Genomic DNA, 22,997 nt, shown 5'->3' with positions numbered 1-22,997 from the left:
TTTTTTTTTTTAAACCAAAGTTATGTCGTTTCGTTCCAGGCTTTTATTTCATTGTAATACTAGAGTCTGATTGCTGGTTTCAGATGAACGTGTACTCAGGAGCCTCTATGCTGTTGTGCACAGTTAAAGCTCCCGGGTTGTCCAGGCTAAAACAAGGGTGGACATAATTCTGGAAGTGACAATGGAAGGTGTGTAGGTGTTGCTCCAGAGCCACGTTGAAGAAGGACAACGTTCCCCTCTCGTAGTCCAGTGCCACTCCTATCCGCACAGGGTTCACTGTGATCCTCAGGTCGGGACTCCAACCATTGTGCAGGAACTCGTACTTGTGCCTAAAGAAGAAAGAGAAAGAAGCCATTTTTTTATGACTGTACAAAGAAGTTCTAAGTGAAGCTTTTTCTCATCCTATTGGGATCAGATACTGCAACTACTGAATGATTTGCTAAATGTGACAATTGATTTGTCCTGCGTTTGTTCAAAGCAGAGTTGTCATAGCAACACTTAAAGTAACAGTAACAGATACTCAACTTGGGGCTTTTCTGCCTCCAATGGGCTCAGTAGTTTGTTTTTTTGCTGTTTAGAAAAGGAATAATTTTTTATGGCTAAAAATACATTCTTGGCCCAGTTTACATGAACTGCCTTAGTTGTCCTGCAGCGCATCAGCACGCCAACTCTTATCAGACGGACTTTAATTCTCTGCATCTACTTAGGCCTGTACAGTCCTGTGAAAAGCCACTTTCCAGTTTACTTTCTGCAACTTGGAATAGTAATAAAAAATATATCTGGAAAAAATGACTTACCTGGATGGACTGAGAATGTGTCTCATGCACCAGGAGGTTTTGTTTGCTCCGAGGAACGAGTTCCTCTCCGTGTCCTCGTACGAAACTCCAATCCTAAACTCCGTCCCGTCATCCACCTCAACTTCCCAGTAGTGCCTGCCTCTCACTGGAATCAGATCTCCCAGGACAGCCACACATCTCAACACACACGCGCACACTTATTTTACACTTTTTTCATAAAAGGAAATCTTGAAAGTTCCCATCATTTGTAGCCAATGTACTTTACCTGGTGAAGGTGTCATCCAGGGCCATGGCACTTATAGGGAGCTCCTCGTCTCCATAAAACATGGTGAAGCCATCTTCGGAGATGGACAGGCAAGGATGAGCAGTGTCCTCCAGAAGATGGAAGAATGTACCTGCGGAGTTAAACATTTTTTTATGTCAATCATAACATGAACAAAAACTACAGTGAAAAAATGATAAATGACATTTTACCCATGTACATTTTCTTTCAACAATTTAGAGGCACTAACACTATTTCCGTAAGATGCCACTTGACATTTCCACTCCAAAATTTGAACAGCAAATCTTATGTCACATTAGCTCGACTGTGTACACAAGGGGTTGTGAGCTGAAACTAAGTGGGAAAAAAAGTGCAAATAATTTAGAGTTCAACATCTTCAAAACTCAAACACGATGACAAATTAAACAATGTGATCACTCTTTAATTGAACTGCTCATGAATAAACAAATATAGATGTAATTAAAAATATATTACTTTTTCTACTTTAAGTAGATTTTGTTTCTGCTAATAGTAGACAAACCCATTGATTAACAAATACTTTCGTAATTGTTAATCAATGGGTTTGTCTACTTTTCCTAAAATAAATGAATATTATGGAAGAAAATCTGTTTTACCAGACTTCAAAATTTAAAAAGGCACTGAATTTTTGGCATCTGACTTCAACATTTCAGTAACTGATTTTCAAGTGTGTTTGTGAAAAATGTATTTAAATGCATAATTTCAATGCAAAAAAATTTCAGTAGCAGAAATACAGTGTCTTGTAAATTTCAACGTCTGGTCCATGAGGCCTCTCACCTGTTGTGGAGACAGTGATGACGTCACTCTTGTCGCTGGGCCCGCCGATGTTGACTGCTCTCACAGCGATGAGGTAACGGCGTCCTGTCTGCAGCTGGATTAGACACTGACAAGTGGGCACAGCCACTATAGACCTGGAGGAGTCACAAATGAAACGGGTTAATATCACTTCCTTATTGAACATATCATTGTATAATGAAGAACGACTACGTTTTTGGATTGGCTTTTAATTCCAAACCTCTACCATGGTGAAATAACATGTTAACTATAGGATCTTTGTCATATTTTAACCATGGACCCATTTCAGTTCGGAGTTTTCTATGAAGTGACATGACGACCCCAAATGTGAGGGCAGTTTTCTAGCTGTGGCTGACAGTGCTGCAGGAGCTGAAGCTAAGAATAGATTTTTCTAGGACAGTGTGTGTGTGTGTGTGTGTGTGTGTGTGTGTGTGTGTGTGTGTGTCTTGACGCAGCAGCTCTTTAACCACGGGACTTCAAAAATCCTCAGCAAGCACTGACAGGCTGTCGTTTGTGGACGTATTGAAACAAACGCCTTTTTTAAAAGGACAGGACATGCCAGGGAAAGTGAATATCGTTGGCTCCTGTGATTTTGACTTTGTCTTTTTCTTGTCAGCTCCCTGAACATATGAGACCATCTTCAAGATGAGCAAATCTCGAGCTTGTTTCTGTGTCAAAATCTGTCTGTATGTTGATTGCAGTTTCTTACTCGGTAACGCCGCCCGCTGTGCCGTCAGTGCTCGTCTCACTGAGCTCCACGGTGTAGGAGTCTACGGGGTTGGTGTTCCCTGATTCCCAGCGGATCATAGCAGCCTCCGGACAGCTAGTACACTCCCTCCGCTTGATCACCGGAGGCGACGGCACTTAGAGAGTGGGGATTTAGACTTTATTCTCTCCAGCAATCAATCGTGTGAGGCTGGGGTATTTACAAAATAAAGAAGAAAAATAAATCTTCATCTGACTGTGGTTTAAGGGAGACGTCCAGACAACAGAACAATTATTCCAACCGTCACACGTCTGATGAGTCTTCGTGGAGTTGTGGGCGGGCGACATCCTTTACCTGTCATGTATAAGGCCCTCTCGCTCGCTGGGCTGATGCCTGTGGTGTTGGTCGCGGTCACCCACAGCTCGTACTGAGCGTTGGGCAGCAGATCTGTCACGGTGCAGTGGGTCTCCTTCACTTTCACCCTGTTTACTGGAAAGGAAAGCAAAGGTTTCCTCACTTTCACCCTGTTTACTGGAAAGGAATGCAACGGTTTCCTCACTTTCACCCTGTTTACTGGAAAGGAAAGCAAAGGTTTGGTCGTGTCTGCACTTAACATCAACGCACGTCATCGGTCTCCTTCAGGGAAATCAGGAGACTCCCACATCGACATGGGAAAAGCGTTGCAACGGTAGATGCTGTGTAATCATGCGATCTGCAGGCAAGTGTGTCCCCGCGTGATACCGTATGGTGCGCAGGTGCTGTCCGCTGGTGTGTCCTCCAGCACGGGTCTGTAGTAAAGCTCGTAGGACTCCACTGTGTCGTCGGAGAACAAGCTCCAGCACACACGCAGGGACGTCTGGCTCGCCGAGTTGGGCATCTGCGGGTTGATCACTGGGGCAGATGGAGCTGTTTGCATGTTGGAAAAAAAAATATTGTTGGCCCAGTTTTGTTATCAAGTCAGACGATAAGTCGCTCTCTGATAACCAGTATTAGGAGCAGTTACATTACGACAGCTTGTTGTAGTTTAAGGTCAACACCGACATCACTGTGCTTTTTATTTATTAAATATCCCTATAAAAGTGACTTGAACACAGAATTTACCACTCACAGTGTGATTAATGTTCATCGACCAGACATATTCCGAAATTGAAGTTTTTCATTGTTGTCACTTACTGACGATGTTTCAAACCAATAGGTTCTAATCACCATCTTCTCGTTTTCTGTTCACAACCTCAACAAATGCTGCAACACTCCTCCAAAACGATCTCTTCTTATTGATTCATTTAAATGGATCATAACAGCACTACATGCCTGTTATCTTGCTGAGACCGCCACTTGATAATTGTAACACTGGTGTTAGTCCTGTGTATAAAAAGCACAAAGCAAAAATACCGCTCCACTGACCCGTCTATGTTGTAATTACAGACAGGCTAAGGCATCAAAGAGCAGAAACGTGTCAAAGGCATGTGTGCAGATATTGACAAGGGAATTGACCTTTGTCTCTTTGTAAATCAGACCTGGAACAACATTGATCGAGTCCATCATGGTTTTCACATCGGACATATCGGCAAGTGGAGTGTCAAACTCAAGACGTGTGGACAACGTGAGGTCCACCTCCTCTTTGGCAAACTCCTCCATTCTAGTGTAGTACAAAAAAAGAAGGAGGAGTAATGAATAGCAATATTTAACAAAAGGGTAAAGATGCTTGTATCATCTGGTCAAACATGAGTCAAATCATATTGAAATCCACTAAATAACTTCTTTTGGAGCTTTTAATATATATTTAATATTTTGTTATCATTCTCAGTGAATAGAATCAAACTGTGTCTCATGGCAACTGAGGTAAAAAACTCTGCAAAAAGCTATTAATTGGATTTTTGATAAAAGGATTATGTCAAACTCCTTTTTGCAAAGCTTTAAATTTGACTTTCACACACATTGTGTCTCGTTAAATAATATTTGTCAGAAACTACAGACAAAAACACCCAGAAAACAATAATGAAATATAATCCTCGTGACATTAAAAGGTCGGCCGTTTGAAATCACACCGCAGTGTCTTGTGGAATACTCACTGGGAAGCATCACAATTTACCTTTTAATGGTGGGCTTGACTGCCTGTCAACAAAGATTTAAAAAGTAAGTCAATAAATAGAATCGTAGATATACTAATCAATATCACATTTCCATAATCATCATAAAACAGTCATACTTTTCTCTATATCATTCTTATGACTTGCTGAATAACACAAAACACACACGATCTGGGACACCTTCAGAAAAAGCCTCTTGTCCTGGCTGCGGTAAACCTCCTGGGCCGTCTCAATGAGCTCCTTGGAGGCGTCCAGCGCCCGACCACACACCAGCAGCTGACCGTACAGGGCCTCCAGTTTGCCCTTCTTCTCCTCCTCCAGTCCAGCTGCCCGCTCGTCGTATCGCTGCGACAGCGTCTGCAGCACGTCGTTGTAGTGCTGCTCCAAGTGCTGCTCCTGACGGCCAAAATTCTCCTGCACAAACATTTGTATCATCACAGATAAGAGATTTAAAGGAGGCCGGGAGCGAAACTGACGTGTTTGATTCTTTCCAAAAACAAGATCCGACATCGCGAAACTTTATTTCGGTCTTTGAGATGAATAAAACTAAACAATAAAGATAAGTATTCCCGAACGCTCACACAGCAATGAGATAATTTGAGAAAGGAACGTCAAAATACATCACAACGATCGGTTTCAATACACAGAAAGACTTTGACTGAGATTTACCTCCACGGTGAGAAAGATTTCCTCCAGATGACCTGCGAAGTTCTCCATCTCCGCAACCTTCCCTTGCAACCGACTCCTGGTCGTGACAATCTCCCGCTGAAAAGAAAAAGACACGTCTGCTGTCTCTCTGTTTCAATTCAAACCAAATATAAGGGAATGTTTCTGCATGTGCTGTAAGGTCTTTCTGCTCTCGTCTGTGGCTGGGCGAGAAAAAAAAAGGCTGGATGGCTCCATCTTCAGAGAATCACAGACAAAGAAATCTCAAATCATGAGTTTTTTTACTCTACAGTCCTTAAAAGTGCAATGTCATGGACAATTTTAGGGGAAATAAAATGGATAAATGTGAATATCTTAATGTACATATGTAGGGTTTTTTTTCCAGTCCAGTCCAGTTCATTCATACATAAAAAAGTGTTTTCAGTGTCCTCACCTCGGTTTCTCCCTCCTTGAACACATCATCATCATCATCATATCCATCTTCTGCCCCCGTGGGGGAGGGAGGGCTGTCCTCACAGGGCTCAAATCGAAGGGACTCGTTGGTGTCGACAGAAAACCTCTGGAAGGTGGAAACGTCCCGGGCGGCTCCTCTTCCCCTGTCCGATGCCACGTTGTAGGGATCCATGGCTTTCAGCTCTCTAGACTCCTGGTGCTCGGCTTCCTCTGAAATCACATCCAGTCCTCCTCCTCCTCCTCCTCTGATCTCGAACAGGTCCATGAGGAGAGTGACTTGCGGGAAGAGGACAGAGGTTTGCAGCTCATTTACAAATTCAAAGTTTCGGGGACATGCAAAAATCAATTTAACTCAACACATTTTAATTTGTTACTCTAAACCCAACCAACAGTATTAACTGAACAGAGTGAACAACAACAGCATGACAGATCTCAAGACTACACTCATCATAACGGGACCTAAACACTTGACTGTGCAGAACAAGCTTCCAATTCAGTTAATAAACAGTGACTGGGCAGCTGATAGAAAATACTTTTACCTGGACAATTCAGTAATCCAGTCTGTTGTGAACAACCATTGCTGTCCGAAAACTCAAGCGAGCATTCAACGCTCACCCGCAGGCTGCGACCGAAATAGATGGGACTCAGGCTCAAGTGTCAGTGGAATGTGAAACATCCACACAGGGAATTAGTTATTTATGAAACAGAACATCAGTTATAGAAGTTGGAGGATTAAGGTTTGTTAACATTGTGTATAAAACAAACACACACACCAAACAACTATGTGTCACTTTGTTTAAGCGCCTTGATAAGAAGAGCTGGAAATCCCCAAACATGTGATTCAAAGGTCAAAGTTGAACACAATGACGCAGTGATGCCTTCGCGACACCTCGTAAACGGCCACTTCGGCTTTTTCCAAACTCTTTTTGACGGGATGGCACCTTCACAGTGACCTCGTCTTGCTCTTTCTCTCAGTAGCTCGGTCATCGAAATTGGAGGCTGGCAGTTTTTTTTAATGTCGTTTATTTGAACGTAGAAATCAACCAGGGCTCTAAAACAAGTGCACTTAAAGGAAGGTTACTGGGGGAAATTGCGTATCGTCAGCAATATAATCGGTGTTTTGCTCGATTTTTTGCTACATAAAGCTGCAAGGCTTCCATCGTCGCCTCTATCTCAACAATCGTTCTCATTGAAATTGATAATAACGTCTTTTTTTGTCTAGTTTTTGTATATAAACGTTCAGGGGTTGTTCGCTTTCCGAATGTTCCTGCGGCGCCTGAAGGCAGCTGACGTCACGCAAATGGCGGACGTTGTAAACAGAGGCAGCAGCTTCCCGCGGGCCGAAGAGAAACGTCGCTTTTCGGGATGAATGACGCGGAGTGCGAGCGCGCGGACAGCCTGGAGGGCTGGGTGGCGGTGAGGAGCAACATCTTCGACGAGACCGACGCGTTCAAGTTGGGCTTCATCGTCCAGTGGAACGTCATCGAGAGCAAGTTCGCCGTCACCTGCCACAACCGGACGCTGCAGCGGCAGAAGCGCCGAGCCGAGGTCGTCGTCGTCGTCGGGGACCGCGAGTCCGAGGTGAGCTGGGCCGGACTCTTCTCCCTGAGCGACCTGCGCCACGTCCACCAGCAGTTCGCGTGCGTGGCGGACGTGCTGGCCACCTGCTTCCCGGACCTGTCCGAGTTCGAGGAGGGCAACATCTGGGACCTGCTCCTGCCGAGTCGCAGGTCGGGTCCCGGGGAGGAGGAGGACCGGGGCGACGCGAGGGACCTGGACGCGCCGTGCCGCCGGCTGGAGAAGTACTTCAGCGCCGCCATCGACGTGTGCGGCCGGAAGATCGTCCTCGACACGTTGTTCGGCCACGACGAGCGGGACGTGGAGGAGTACTTCGAGAACCTGCAGGAGTTCAAGAGGAAGACCATGCAGGAGGAGATGGCCAGGGCCAAAGGTCACGTGCGACAGGTGAGGGGGCCGTGGGCGGGGTCAGCGAGCCACAGGTGCGCCCACGTGACGGTGACCAGGGTGCACAGTCAGGTCCATAAGTATTTAGACAGTTAAGGTCTGTCACCATAACTTCTTTTCGTTGCATGATGTATTGTCCCAGAAATTATTGCGATAAACAATAATTATCGACATCTAAGGCCATTTTTTTTATACTGAACCACGCGAGCTTGTAGTATTAGCCTGATTCCTACAAGATCTGTGTTTTTTTCTGAGAAAAAATGCTATCCAAGGGTTAAGCTTGTGTTTAGACCCAGACAAAACCTTTAGAAAATTACTAAGAAAAATCCATATTTTTCTGGCATTTTATAGACGACGCCAGTGATTTATTACTCATACGACGAGAACAGATGAGAGGACAGAAGCAGCGAGACTTTGCTGAGCTGTTGTTGACATTCGCACTCATGTCACCAAACACGCATGTAGAAAACGACGGCTGGTATGGAGGTCAATAAAAATGATTGAGTTCATATTCATGCATCGTACAGGTAAGTCGATCACGCAATCATCGTGACGGGCCCATAGACATTGACACAGTGTCACAGTGGATTTGACATTGAACAATCAAGATGTGATTGAAGTGTAGACTTGTGGTTTCAGATATATTGCATTAGTCATTTAGGATTTATAGCCATTTTATGCATAATCCTTTTTAGATTAATATTATTAAAACTCCCGGGAGTCTGGAACCCTTGGATATCACTGAATGCGGAGTTTCTTCCCCTGGGAGGCTCTGCCAGGCCTTTACTGCAGCTTCCTTCAGTTGACGCTTGTTTGTTGGTTTTAACAGTTTTGTCTTCAGGAAGTGAAGAGCACCTGAGGGTGATTGACCTGGCCACTGAAGAATATCTCATTTCTTTGCCTTGGGTTGCGCTGGCAGTATGTCTTTGGGTCATTTGCTGCATTTGGCAGAATCTGAGCAGAAAGTAGAGTGAGTGATACTATAGTGAGTAGAGAGTTTGAATGTTCTCCCTGCGTGTTCCTGCGTGGGCTTTCTGCCCACAGTCCAAAGACAGGCAGCTCAGGCGAATAGGAGACTCTAAATTGTTGTGTGTTTCTATATGTCAGCCCTGCGATATGCTGTCAACCTGTCCAGGTTGTACCCCTCCTCTCGCCCCATGTCAGCTGGGATTGGCTCCAGCCCCCTCTCCCAAGACCCTCAAAAGATAATGGATGGATGGAAGGATGGATGATAAAGCAACACAGCGCAAGTTGCTGAGCGTTGCTTGGCTTGCCCCTGTCTTCCTCTACATGTCTTGCCTGCGTCCACCACAGCTAAAACTCACAAAAGAAGTCTTTATCTTCGATGCACTCCAAAATATGTACTGTAAAATTTTCAAAAGCAATCTTTTCACTTGGCCAAATTGTTCAAAGCTTGGGAAACCTGTGTAAGCTTTGTGTAAGCTCTACGTTATCATGTAGGAGTAGCATCACACAGTGGTGTTATGAATCTGAAAGCAGGCCATGACACACGCTGCTCCAGATGAGAGGTTGAAGCTCAGGGAATTGAGGTGGAAAAAAATCGTGTTAAAGAGATGCAGTATTTTTGGGGGAGTTAATTAGTTGTCTCTCTTTCCCCAGAGTCAGGAACAAATTGATGACAGCCCATTTTTTAATTCTGAAGTTACGTCAAACAGCAATATCACACTATCTTTCTTTAACTGTTGACTCTCTATGGGGCAAAATAACGTAAACATAGGCATCCAGCCAATTGAGCAAAATTAAATAGAAAACAAAAGCTCTCAGTCTCAAGACATCTGCTCTAGATGTCGCAACAACAACAGAACCAATGTTTGTTTTTTCCAGCCGGGACTTTTGCCTAACATTTTGACACACGTGTTGGGAAAAAGAGTGATTTGAATACAGAAATGTTACACGGCCCTCCATGAGCTTGTTGCACGACAAAATAACGAGGTGAGCCAACGTGACATCTCCATATCTGAAGCCCAGATATTGAAGAGAAGCATCATTAGCATCATTACTTTCTAATGCAATATAACAGTCCTACAGAACATGACATCATAATAAATATATCATATTATGTATTGTTGAGACTGACAGAGAGCAGATATAACTACACAGTTATAGTGTCTTTGAATTTGATATGATGAGGTCACAAGACATAGAGAAAGTCACTTTTTTCAAAACAAATCGAACGCAGCTTTGTCGTTTGTCCATAACTACCTCCATTAACACTTCCCGTTCTGCCCCAGCGCCGTACAGCACTTCACTTCCTGATCAAGCTGAAAACAAGGTCTGAGGTGTGAAGGGGTCACATCTTGAAAACCCTTGATATGAAATGGTTTGTTGATACCAGACCTTTTTCGGGCAACAAATTAGTTTGACTTCTTTTTGCGAGTGTCAGAGAAAGGATGTCAGTAATTGAACCACCAACGTCTGGCTTCACCAGTCAACCGTCAGACCACCTGGATGTGGAAGTGGTCGTATCCTGAGGGATAATAATACCGACATTTTAATTTGCGGTCCAATTCATCTGAGGTATGAAAAAAGATATCTCATGCAGAGCAAAGCCTAGGAGCTGTGAGGCTCAGCATGAACCTGAGGTAATGATGGTATTGATATCCTCCATTTTCACAGCTGCTGCAGAGTCATGGTGGCGCGGACCGGATGGTTGTGCTGCTCCGCATCTACGACGAAGAGGACGAGGCCTACCAGGACCTGGTCACCGTGGCCACCACCTTTTTCCATTACCTGCTGCAGCCTTTCAGGGACATGAGAGAGCTGGCCAGCCTCTACAAGATGGAGATCCTGGTAAATAAATACAGCTTTTATATTTAGCAGCTGTGGGCTGCGATGAGTTATTATAGACAGAGGATGTGGCTTTGCAGGTTGTTCTGATATAAAAATCTCTAAAAACAATTCTCGTCAGGCACTGAAACAAAAAAAATGATATGGTAAATAGACTGTTATATACACATATATATTTATGTACTAGAGCTGCAACAGTTAATAGATTAGTAATTGATTACAAAATTAATTGATTTATTGCTTCAAGTAGTTTTTATGAAAAAAATCTCTGATTTCCGCTTCTTAAATGTGAAATTTTCTGGTTTCTTTGCTCCTCTGTGACAATAAACTAAATATCTTTGGTGTGCGGACGAAACAAAACATCATCTTGGAATTTTGGGAAACACGATTGACATTTTTCACCATTTTATGAACCAAACAACTAATCGATTAATCGAGAAAATAAGCAACCGATTAATCGATAGTGAAAATAATCATTAGTTGCAGCCCTTATATGTACCTACCTCCGGTTCCACATCCGCTCTTATGTCCCATTTAAGCAAAATACGAGGTCCAATTTTCTCTCTGAACAATACATTTCATTATCAATATTTTCTCAATTAATCAAATTTGTTTTGTTATGTCCACAAATCCAAAATATTTAGTGTACTGTCATAGAGGAGCTATTCATATTTAATCATTTTTTTCATTAAAACTACTTGAAGAGTATCAAAATAGTTGGTGATTGATGAAGTAGTCGAATACTAACTTATTGTTTGATTAATTGTGCAGCTCTACTTCTAACTAACTCAACCAAAGATGTGTATATATGTGTATATATGTGTGTATATATATATATATATATATATATATATATATATATATACACACACACACACACACACACACACACACACACACACACACACACACACACACACACACACACACACACACACACACACACACACACACACACACACACACACACACACACACACACACACACACACACACACACACGTGTGTGTGTGTGTGAGAGACACAGAGACATTAAATCCCTGACTGTGAAGTTGTCCACTGTTTTGCTCCTCGCAGAAGACTTTGGAGTTTGAGGACTTGGGTCCCAAGAGGATTGCGTCTCTGGAGAAGGAGGCGGAGGATTGGAGAACAAAAGCAGAGGAGGCAGTCGCCTCAATTCAGGACATCACTGTCACCTACTTTGCACAAACTTCAAAGGCTCTGGCTGGTACGAGTCGCTGTGTTGATTTTCTCCTATTTGTGTATCTGGATGAATTCATTAATGAGGTTTATGTGTCATACCTCAGAACACAAGAAGAAAATATGTCTTGTAGAGTAAAGTTGCTCACAGGAATCATACTTTTGTGATATTTATATAGCAGTCAAAAGTCCAAATAAAGTATGCATTCCTTTTTTTTTATTATTGAGACACAGACAGTATATAATAACATGATAATAGCCTCCATAAAGACAGTAGAATCGAGGGAATAAAGACGGATTCTACTGCCCTTCCTATTTTTAAATTGAATATATAAATTCTTGATTGTCTGACAGGTCTTTGTCATTTGGACATTTTGCACCATATCCATATAGGAAAAAGACAGTCAACAACATCCAAATGCATCCATTGTTCATGAGTCTGCACGATAAGGTCCATAAACGATTTGGCTGGCAAATGTAGTTATATTTATAGACAGGCTACGGAAATAAGAAAGAAAATATATCACAACACCCACAGCAGCTCTGGGGATGCCTTAAACAACACTAACTGATCAATCGAACTAAATTTATTTATTTTTTCTTTCATGGTAATATGTGCGCTAGATAGATAGATAGATAGCTAGACTTTGATCCCAAACTGGAAAATATAGATATAAAATATATACAGTACAAAAAGATGTAAGAACTGCAAAACTAAAAAAAACATGAGGAATAAAAATACAAAGCATGTACATAATATTAGTGCAATTTCTAAATGCACTGCATCACACAATATTCTTGTGTTCGATGCGGTGGTACAGTACATGTCTGACCCTTGTGTACACACACGTGTAAAGGTATGTTAACATGTCTGACCCTTGTTTACACACACACACACACACACGTGTGCAGGTATGACGAAGCAGATGGAGGAGGACAGGTGTCGTTTCGGAGCCGCTGCCTGGGCGTCCGCAGTTCCCAGACTGGAGAAACTTCGCTTCCTATTGGCCAAGGAAACGCTGCAGCACATGAGGGCGGCGGAGATGTGCCTCAACCGCAAGAAAGACGGCATCAGAGAAAGGGTGTGTTTGTGTGTGTGTGTTTGTCTCTCTCAGTTTTTATTTTAGTAGATTAACTTAATCAACATGTTTTTATCGCGGCTCTGTAATTACTCAGCGAATACCATGACGGTGCGTTGGAGCTGGTTTTAAGTCATTCAGATCTTTACTTCCAGTACCATCGCTGCCTCTGTTGTGGTTGTGAGTCTTAAGTGCCTACTTTCCCCGGCGTGTCTTTCGCTTGGTATTCCAGTGTGATGTGAATCTCCAGCTGCTGTCGTCCTTTGATCTATTTAGAAAGCCTCTCTCTTAAAACACAGAATCCCCTCGATATGCCCCCAAAACCTGCATGCATGAATAAGTGTGTGTGTGTGTGTGTCTGTATGCATGTGTGTGTATACAAACTCGGAACGTTTCAGTCGTATTCATCTCTGTGACTACAGGGGTGTATGTATGTTTCAAATGCTATGATCTCAGTATTTTTTGGGGGGGGGAAACTGTGGTGAAGTAAAGGGAACCCCCCCCCCCTTCAGCACCTTCCCCTTCATGCGGTTGGATTATTCATCCGATTAAGCTTCTTAAAAAATTCCGGGGTCTCGGGATGCTGGCGGTATGTACCGCTGTGAAATCAACAAGAGCGGAGCACAGAGGCAGCCGCATGTGTACGTTTAACCACACCAAAGAGTGTTTGTTTTCATATTTGACATGGGTCAAAGCATTTAAGGACGTAAAACAAGCTCATTATCCTACATATCAAGCATATTTGACATCACTGCGGCACATTGCAGGTAGCTGCTGCTTTCAGATCATTTCATCACAGGCTGAAAATCCTATTGCAGAGATTAGGTAAATTAACAATCGCAGACTCTGATCTTTTTTTTTTATGTCAGTTTTATCTTTTTTTCACCTGATGATGAAATTGAAATCAGGGACTATTTAAAAAACAAAAAACAACTCTTTGTTATCATGTTCAAGGACGCTCCCAGAATTGGAGTCAGCTGTTAAGAAAAAGATGCAATGGGAAGGCGGAGGATATTCTTTCACTATTCTTTCAAGGTGTCTGTTTTTTTTAAACATAGTCCCTGAATGCCTCACCGTCCATCTGAGATTAGGGTATCAAGGGTCTGTCCCATTTCCCCTCACTTGGCCCTGCCCCTCCGTTCTTCCACTCCACTTGGAATCATCATCTGACCACCCTACGTTTGAAGGGGCTGTTTGAAGTGGTTTGAAAGGGGAGATAACCCCTTGATCTGCAAAAGAAATGGGACACCCTACCCTACCCCTCGGTTTTGCGCATTTTCCGCGCAAGGTAGGGTAGGGGGTCCCATTTCTTTTGGCCAAGTGGAGTAAAATGGGACAGACCCCAAGCCTCTGCAAATTAAGATTAATTACATGATTACATGAATGGAAGGTAAATCAAAACCCACGGTACGATGTTCGAAAATGTGAAGTTAGTATTCACGGTACGTACACAACAGACCGTCACATACAGAGACGCCAGTAACTCGTCGTTAACACTTTGTCGTTGTGGCGCAGCTGAGCAGCCTGTCGGACAGAGTCCCGAGCCAGAGAGACGACCCCAGGCCAGCATGTGAGGACAGCCAGCAGCAGCAGGACACCGTGGACCAGCTGGAGCTGCAGTTCTACGAAACCCAACTGGAATTGTACGACACCAAGTTCGACACCTTGAAGAACGAGGAGCAGCTGCTGGTGGCTCAGATAGACACGGTGCGGCGGCAGATTAAAGGTACGCTCACAACAGTTAGAATGTGTAGATTTCATCAGCTTTGTGCAGAGACACGTTTGAAACACATCGTCTCGCATAATTGAATCCCTGCTAAAGACGACGACGCCCTCGCACAGTCCACTTGAAAAACACTTGAGTAAAATTAATGCAACGATCCGTAGAGCACTCTGTTCACGCCAACTCCGAAATAACACTTGCAAATTATAATACCAGAGGCTTTATGTGTGACTCGAGAGCCGAGCAGAGAAAAAATTTTCAAGGCGGTTTCACACCGTGACACTGTGGATTGGGATCAAAAGGTCTTCACACAAAAAAAACCCTGAATGCTGTAATTAAGGTTATTCAGTCCTACATTGAACAACGGCAGAATTAGAAACGTTTGAACAAGGTGATGCTTTACAGTATGAAAGCCTTGAAATGAATACCAGCTCACGTAAAGGGTCAGTTCACTTAATCCACAACTTGAGCCCCTCGTCCCGAGGCACTATGTTGTTGGGTTGTCCGTCCTTCCCGTTTGAATAAATGTAAAATCTGAACACCACATTAGATTTCTTTAAAAAAAAAAGGCCACATCAACGTTTTTGTTTTCCTGGTCACTTAGTGTGTCGTGCATGGGTTTCACTTTGGGGAAATATTTTGTTCATGGAAATATTTCCCTAATTGCTCCTCTGGGGACTTGGGATGTTTGCTTCCAATTCCTGTGTATAATGCACATGCTGTGTATCATCTAACTGTCTGTGGCGTGCCGTTACACTGGATTGGTGTCAGGTTTATTTCCCTCTACCAGTACAGGAAGAAACTAGATGAGATTATGTGAATGAAATGAGGAGGAGTCTGTTGCATATTCCAAAATGTATACGGTGAATAAAATAGTAAGGAATCTACTGATGGCGAAAACCCTTCTCACTCACAAGTGACACAGGATGTTATGCATTCTTCTTTGATGTTCTACACACAGGACACTTAAGCTGCTTTTCAGACATGCACGGAAGTTTCCTGAACTATTCCGTAGGGGGCTGTATGTGAGATGTTTTTTTTCCTTCCGGCCCCCTAGTAACATTTCTGGAAAATTCCAGTGTGAGAATGTGAGCATACAGCAGAAAACCCACGGCGTGCGAGTTGGAGCTCTACCCGGGCGCCACCCCCTCGCCTGAATGCTGAAGATATCTTCCTGCTGCTGTGAACGTCTGGCTTGAACAATCTCCTGAAAATGTCAGGACCCAACATTTTCCAGAATGCATGTCTGAGAACGGCTTAAATTAGCCTGATGAATTATCAGGACAAAAAAATCTTGTCCTAGTAATAATAACAAATCTTTTCAAATTACAGCAGAAACTTCAGTTAAATACAGTTTTCTAAGTAAAGACATTTCTCCCATAATACCTGCCGACCATACTACAATTACTTATCCCAAAATACTTCTACATTAGCTTTGCTTTATTAAAACTTGAGTTAGCGGCCCAGGCTCTTTATTGCAGAAATCTATTTGCGTGTATCAAGTTTCCTTTAAACCCTAACCAGATCAAGGACACTAGTTTTCCTCTTGATATGTCATTTCTGAAGAAAGCATTTTGAAATTGAAGCAAGCGTTTTAGCACGAGTACCTGGTGAACAGGTAGTGTTCAGAGTCAGAGTCAGTGACCGGGCTGCGTTCGCGTTTCAGAACTGAAGGACGAGGTGGTTTACTACGACGTGTGTGAGGATCCGGAGGAGCTGCACAGTCTGGTCCACACTGGCTTCCAACAAGCAGACCCTCCGGCTGTCAGTCATCTCAACAGACGCCTACGGACCCTGGAGGCCAAGAGGGGCAACATCTGTGCCCGGCGAGCGTATCTCCGCAATAAGAAGGTGCGAGCGAGTGCCCTTGACATTCATTTGTTCTCAGCAGACATTCTCTACCCTATTAAAAGTGGATTTTTTTTGTGTGACATTTTGGTTCCTTTTTTTAGTTGGAAATGTCAATAGAATAACACGGGGCAGTTTCCCCCCCCCCCCCGCTCTGTGTCTCCTTCAGGGTTTTACTAAATATATTTTAGTCTTAAGCTAACAGACTAATTTAGGCACAGTTTGCAGTGTCTCCCTCTCCTGGCTGCATCCTCATTTGTGTGATTAAAAAGCTTTTTATTGCCCAGAGGGAGGGTTAGAGGTTAGACTCCCATGACTCACGTCCAATAATCCACAGGGAACAAGAGTCACATGTATGAATATGAAAAAATGCTGTAAAGAAACCAAAAAACCCAAAACCTGAACAATGAGAAATTCAAATAATGCTCCCTCTTCTAATTATCAGTTTGTCCTTTGAAGGACATATTTGTGCAGACACACCCACACGTCTCTGACTGTGGCTCTCACAGGTCAAACTATAATTATGTTTTATAAATCCCAGTGTATGATTTTTCAGGATCAGTGCATGGATGCCCAGGAGCAGAAGCAGCTGGCAGGCAAGCAGAGCTCCAAAGCCTTCAGCCAGCATCATCAGGTCCACTTGGTACGTCACCCACAGAAACCCAGACGAAACTGGAATCCAATTCTTTGTCTCTAACAGCTCTCACTGTCTCCCTCTGTTGTCTGCAGCAACGGGAGAAGAAGAAAGAGGAGGAGCAGAGCAGGAAACAGTGGGTGGACCTGGAGCGGGAGAAGACTCTGAGCAGATTACGATCCTTCAGACAGGTAAAGGGCTCGCTCACAGTCTTCTGGTCCGCATCCCCCTGAAAAGTTCACCTCAACATTATTATTCAGTTATCAACTGCTTGACCTCCACGTTACAAAACGTTCTGATGACCAGGTGCCGTGGTTGTGGACATGTTGCCTTACTCCAGAGCTTTAAATGGCCGATAGAGAATAAGATGAGGTGAAGTTTAGACTGTTGGTCTGTGGGAAGGCAGGAACCCTCAAGTGTTAAAGACCCAATACAAAGATGTTACGGTGGCAGAGAAACGTGTTGTCTCTTATCTCAACACTGCTTCTCTGCCATCTAGTGTTGCAGTCGACGGTGAAGTCTGCTGAATGGCTCTTCAAGATGCAGTCACCATGTTTGTCACTCTTTCTAAAGCTGGTTTCAGACAGGAACTCCGGGAAATGTCAGGGAAATTGGGCCCAGACATTTTCAGTTTTCAGACAGTTTGCCGTTCACATATGAAGAAAAGCAGCAAGACCAACAGCAGGAACATTTCCGGAGGGTTCGCCGTGAATTTTCAGGAAATTTTCAAACATTTTACTAACATTTTACAAGGCGACAGGTGTGAAATGTTTAACAAAAGGGCCAGAGAAACATTTGCAGACATTTACATTTCCACGTTCAGCTCCTCTGGAAAAGTTCAGAAAAATATCCAGACTTCAGTTCTGAAAGCAGCTAAAGAAACTTAGCTTAAGAAAAAAGATGGATATTGATGTCTTGTGGTCAACCGAACGATTGCTGGTACAAAAGATCGTCCAACTCGGGTATAATGGTGTCATCAGATGTTTGTTTTTGTCACTTCAGTCACTGCGAACATAAGACTGTTGTCCTCATTTCTAAAACTACTTTCTCTGCTCTTTCACCATCTTTTTTCCAAGAAGCGACAGGGCCAGTACATCCTGAAAACTCCTCATTCCAGGACGTCTCCAACAGAAGCCCCGTGTCCCTCCCAGCCGCTGTCCATCATCAGCCTCGGCCCCTCCTCCGAACTTACCTCCCTCCCCGTCCGCCCTGAACCCAGACTCAATAAGGCATCCAGGAAACGGCAGCCTAAAGACATCCCCGTCCAAATCTACTCTGCGCCGCTGCCTCCTACAACAAATATCCCCACTGCACCTCCTCCCCCGCCACCGCCACCTCCCCTACTACCACCACCCCTTGCTCTCCCTCGTCCACCTGCCCAAGTTTCCTCTGAGGACGCACCAATGGCTCTCAGTGAAAAAGAGGAGCCTCCCTTCCCAGCCAAGAACATGCTCAAACAGAATATAGGTGAGTGTGAAACACGAACATAACGATTTTCATAATAAATGGAATACAAAGGGGGAAAAACATTTTGACCAATACAATACAGATGGAGTAGAATATGTCAGACTACAGGGAAGGTGTTCTTTGTTGATTCCAGAGATAAGTGTGTTTATAGAAAGAGGGGGAAGAGAGTGTGTGTGCGTGTCTGTACTTACTGTTCTGTCCTAAAATCCCAACTTCCCCCATGAGGCCAGAGGAAGCATTTTACCTCAGTTGCGGTCCTGCCGCTGCACACACTCCGCTCCAGAGAGACAGTCACATCCGACAGGACTCCATTTTATCCGAGCTTTTGTGAAATGGAGGAAGCTTGTTTTAAAAAATAAAAAATAAATAGTGGTTCCTCGGCTTGAGCTCTGTGCAGTGAAAATATTTATAAGCTGCATCAGCAGTGACATGAAAAGTGAAGCTTTACCAACAATGCGTCCTTAAACTTCCAAAGCAGCTTCTTCCATCGTAGTTAAAAAAAAGTGTGCGTTCCCCTTCATTGTTGTGTTACTGTAGGAACAATGGACGAAGTGTTGGCCTCGCTTCAGCGCGGACAGACTCGGCTTCGAAAGGTTCCCGCTCGCAGGACGACGCCCCCCGCCGCCGACCCGAGGAGCAGCCTGATGTCGGCCATCCGAGGGGGCGTCGCCCTGAGGAAGGTGAGAGGTTCTACGAGAACAGAGAACAATGCCGCAAGCCCAGAGCAAGTCTGTGAGCGAGTGGCGTTCAACGTTCATCGTCTGTTTTGGGACCGGAGGGAAAAGTGATATTAAATACGACTCTCGTCCCGTTTTAGGTGATTCCTGCACGCGTAGAGTTTTCCAGCAGCGGAGACAATGAGCTGGAGCGCAGCATCAAAGCTGCCATGATGAGGATGAAGAACGTGGCGGCCGACTCGGACTCGGACGACAGAGGAGACGAAGAGACACAGAGTACAGACTGGGACAGCTGAGAGCACGCACACGCACACACACACACACACACACACACACACACACACACACACACACACCCCGATGACGCTGTTCTCTTACATTTGTCCCTGCTCCGTTTTATCCAGCTTGTGTTGCTGCCAAATTTTTTTAACAAAAGCTTCCTCTGTCAAGGACAGGGTTACGGCCTCTGCTGACCTAAACATTGTAGCTTGTTGAAACTTTCACAAGGTTTTAATCTTTTTAAAATTGCCCTGAGATGTTGAAACATACAACGAGAACTGCCTGAACTAGTCAGCAATCAGGATTCCATCTCCTATAAAGCCGTCGGTTCGCAGAAAGCCCAAGCGGAGCAACAGTGGTGTTGTGTTTCATGGAGAGAAAAGGGCGATAGGGATAGTGCTGCAGTACAGTGTGTAAATGATTGTATTTCTCCCAACAGTGTGTGTGTGTGTGTCTGTGTGCCTTTTGAGAGGCTGTCACACAGAAATAACCACACCACTCTACTCTACTATCACAAATACTAATTTGTCTACTGTCAGTATCGTGAATGTAATTAAATCTGAACAATTGTTTTAAATTTAAACACAAAAACCCCAACAAGGGCTGACTTTTGTAGTGTTTGCAATTTATTACCACACAGTCAGAGTGATGTTGTGAGGTGCAGCAGTGTTAATTATTTACAGCCTGCATGTCTCAAGTCTGTGTTATTGTCCCTGGCCTGTTTTTTTTTTTGTGTGAATGTGTTCTGGGTTGATTTCACCGCTATTTATTCCACAATCTCTAATTTCTAATTCTTCCTCTCTGATGCCATAACAAATCAAGTGACAATATAACCAAGTATGTCCTTCTAATCTATATCATGGAACTGCACTTAAAACAGCCGTCAACTGATTATTGATGATATTGATCATGCCGACCTTAATACTCATGACCTTTGAACCTGTGACTCACCTTGCAAGGTTGCAATGCAAAAAAAAGATACTCTACTGTATGGCAGAAGATATGACAAAATGTTGCACTTAGTTTTGAAGTTGTCTGATTCTGCAAAGCCAGAAACTGACTCGTGTGTTACAGACGAGCTGTGGACTGAAACACACTTGTACTGCTGAGTTTTGATAATAAATAAAGACGCGTAAGATCATAAACTCGCTGCAGATTTCTTTTTGGTTTTGAGATCTTTTTTTCCTGCATTTTGTTGCTCTTGCTGCAATTTGATCCCCACGCGTTTACCTGTACCGCGATTCACACCTCTCATCTTTAAATGAGTCACATCATCTCGAGAGGTGTCTCATCAACCTGCGCCCGGTGAGTGTGGGCTTTGGCGATTTTGTAGCCCACACGACGGGTGAGTCATAGTGTGAAATCCATCCTTGCAGCTGTTGCTCTCACACATTTCTCCTGCAGTGACAGCTCAGACACCCCCCCAGGTTCATTTATCTCCTTGTACTTTGAGAGAACGGCCGCTCGCAGAGGAAGCCGTGGCGGCTCTTGGAACACCGTCTTGCGGCCGGAGGCTGCACTGTCACCGTCTCTCCGCTTTTTGTCTGCGGCATAATTGATCGGTAACATCCAGGGGACTGCGATGGAAGAGGGTTAGTGCACCGTGGGGAAAACACAGACTGTAGACGAACCCGCCCATTGAGCGTCAACATGAAATTCCGCAGCCTGTTACTATGGTAACTGGGAGCCTCAGTGGTAGTGGCCTGCAGTACCATCTCTCTCTCTCTCTCTCTCTCTCTCTCTCTCTCTCTCTCTCTCTCTCTCTCTCTCTCTCTCTCTCTCTCTCTCTCTCTCTCTCTCTCTCTCTCTCTCTCTCTCTCTCTCTCTCTCTCTCTCTCTCTCTCTCTCTCTCTCTCTCTCTCTCCCCCCCCCCCCCCCTGCTCAGACACATGTACAGAGCAGTCTTGTAATGATGTTTCAGCAACTCGCCCACTCATCACCAGTCACACAATGAGCGTTGGTGAAAGAATTAGAGACACAGATGAACAGGAGAGGGGGGACAAAGACAGAGAGATGCTGCTTTTTCAGCAACACTGCGATCTGAGTGTGATTGATAATTCATGAGAAAAGAAATATGGATTATTTTAATCAAAATTTAGCGTATAAGTTTTCATTTGTCCAAACTAGACACACTAACTGTCCACTTCACTCAGGAGAAGCAGCACATTGAGCAGAGTGCTAGAGTCATCACACTAACATCCAGTGATGATGTAAACATGCTGCCATTTAGCACGTGGAATGTTTTACATGTCAACTGTCCTAGTTCAGTAATGTTGGCATGCTCACATTTGCTATTTAGCACTAAAGTAAATGAGGCTACAGGGAATGCTAATTTGGTTTATACCTGCAAGAGTAAAGTCAAATTTTAAAAAAAATGTTGGCCTGCCGATGGAGCTTCATAGTGAGTAGAATTCATCCTCAGGCGACCATGAGTGTGTGAACGCAATTTCATGGTAATCCATCCAGTAGTTCAGATGTTTTAAACCCGAAATGGTGGACTGATAAAAGAGCCTTGCTAGTGACATGGCGAGACTCGATCCTCAGAGTAACAAACAATCCCCTCAAAGTTTTCAATTATTTTTACACTGGAAAAACCCAAAGATAAATCAGTCCACAGTCACAGAAACCAGAATCAGAAGTTACTCAAAATGATCAAAATAGTTTCATCTTTTTGTTTCAGCTAGTAAGTTGGAACCCCTCAAAAATGTTTAGATTTGAACATGCTGACACTGAAATATTGCAGACCTTTTCTCACGATGGACTTTTTTATTTTATAGACTAAAAAATAATTAGGAAATGAATCTAAAAACTAACCAACAGATTTAGCAGTAAAATAATTAGCGACAGACCTAAAATAAATTTTTAATAAACTAATTTCAGCTCATAAAGCATCGGGAGACGAACCTGTCGGATTAACAGATAAACTGACGTCAGGTGACACTGGATCCATACTTCTCATATTCCATCGCTAACACACACTCCATCACTTATTTACAACAACAAAGGAGTGAGTGGGATTAAGTTGCCAAGGCAACATGTCCTCTGATCCACAGTTCTGCATTTATGTCTTGGATGCTGAGGACGTCGGGAGTTTTTTTAAGAGTTTTTCCATCCTTCAAACAAGCTCATATTGCTTTATTTATTCTAATCTCCGAAAGAAAAAAGCCGATACGTGTCACAGACTGATTAAATCCCACCTCGTTTGCTCTGGTTGTGTGTGTCTCTGTTTGGATTCCTGCTATATTTAGTGCTATGTAAATCGACATCAGAGAAAAAGACATGCGGTGGTGGAGCTTCTGTACTCGACGGGATGCAGCTCTGGCGCTGGAGGTTCATTCCACCTCCTTCTCTTCGGCTTCTCATCCAGGAAATAACGCCGCGAGACTTTCACATTGTCAGGCAGCGCATTTGTCAGCTTTAACAGAATCGTAGTTTTCTACACAGAGGAACACACAATAGTGGTTTGTGACCGAGTGGGGATTAGGGAAACCACCCATCTCCTCTCGGTG

At 43.8% G+C, this 22,997-nt stretch overlaps 2 protein-coding genes across 4 annotated transcripts; one reads left to right on the top strand and one right to left on the bottom strand.

Annotated features, from left to right (window-relative positions):
* Positions 1–23: 23 nt before the first annotated feature.
* LOC118302548 (fibronectin type III and SPRY domain-containing protein 2) lies at positions 24–6,610 on the bottom strand. 2 transcript variants are annotated; one of them, XM_035628775.2, is made up of 13 exons: positions 6,348–6,610; positions 5,789–6,084; positions 5,359–5,454; positions 4,870–5,103; positions 4,692–4,714; positions 4,117–4,238; positions 3,341–3,505; positions 2,954–3,172; positions 2,603–2,756; positions 1,876–2,009; positions 1,063–1,192; positions 798–974; positions 24–329 (listed from the first exon to the last, which is right to left on the bottom strand). In XM_035628775.2, the coding sequence occupies exons 2-13, from the start codon at positions 6,071–6,073 to the stop codon at positions 80–82; spliced, it is 1,989 nt and encodes a 662-aa protein (XP_035484668.1). In that variant the 5' UTR covers positions 6,074–6,084; positions 6,348–6,610; the 3' UTR covers positions 24–79. The 2 variants fall into 2 exon arrangements, with proteins under 2 accessions (XP_035484668.1, XP_035484669.1); XM_035628776.2 differs by having other exon boundaries at positions 2,954–3,088; positions 6,348–6,607.
* A 414-nt stretch (positions 6,611–7,024) lies between these two features.
* Positions 7,025–20,633, top strand: LOC118302547 (WASP homolog-associated protein with actin, membranes and microtubules). 2 transcript variants are annotated; one of them, XM_035628774.2, is made up of 11 exons: positions 7,025–7,773; positions 10,411–10,584; positions 11,659–11,809; positions 12,694–12,863; positions 14,376–14,586; positions 16,250–16,434; positions 16,988–17,074; positions 17,161–17,256; positions 18,145–18,532; positions 19,070–19,212; positions 19,350–20,633. In XM_035628774.2, the coding sequence occupies exons 1-11, from the start codon at positions 7,174–7,176 to the stop codon at positions 19,503–19,505; spliced, it is 2,361 nt and encodes a 786-aa protein (XP_035484667.2). In that variant the 5' UTR covers positions 7,025–7,173; the 3' UTR covers positions 19,506–20,633. The 2 variants fall into 2 exon arrangements, with proteins under 2 accessions (XP_035484667.2, XP_035484666.2); XM_035628773.2 differs by having other exon boundaries at positions 18,142–18,532.
* Positions 20,634–22,997: the final 2,364 nt, after the last annotated feature.

Source organism: Scophthalmus maximus, chromosome 4 (genome assembly GCF_022379125.1).
Source record: "Scophthalmus maximus strain ysfricsl-2021 chromosome 4, ASM2237912v1, whole genome shotgun sequence".
In the NCBI taxonomy this organism is placed as follows: domain Eukaryota; kingdom Metazoa; phylum Chordata; class Actinopteri; order Pleuronectiformes; family Scophthalmidae; genus Scophthalmus; species Scophthalmus maximus.
This window is presented reverse-complemented; position numbering and strand designations above follow the sequence as displayed.

Excerpts from the sequence above, each read along its gene's own strand:
- LOC118302548 (XM_035628775.2), bottom strand. The coding sequence starts at position 6,073 with ATGGACCTGTTCGAGATCAGAGGAGGAGGAGGAGGAGGACTGGATGTG. Across the intron at positions 4,715-4,869 it reads ACAAGAGGCTTTTTCTGAAG|GCAGTCAAGCCCACCATTAA; the intron begins GTGTCCCAGATC and ends CTTTGTTGACAG. Across the intron at positions 3,506-4,116 it reads CTCGATCAATGTTGTTCCAG|CTCCATCTGCCCCAGTGATC; the intron begins GTCTGATTTACA and ends ACATGCAAACAG.
- LOC118302547 (XM_035628773.2), top strand. The coding sequence starts at position 7,174 with ATGAATGACGCGGAGTGCGAGCGCGCGGACAGCCTGGAGGGCTGGGTG. Across the intron at positions 16,435-16,987 it reads CGTATCTCCGCAATAAGAAG|GATCAGTGCATGGATGCCCA; the intron begins GTGCGAGCGAGT and ends ATGATTTTTCAG. Across the intron at positions 19,213-19,349 it reads GGGGCGTCGCCCTGAGGAAG|GTGATTCCTGCACGCGTAGA; the intron begins GTGAGAGGTTCT and ends GTCCCGTTTTAG.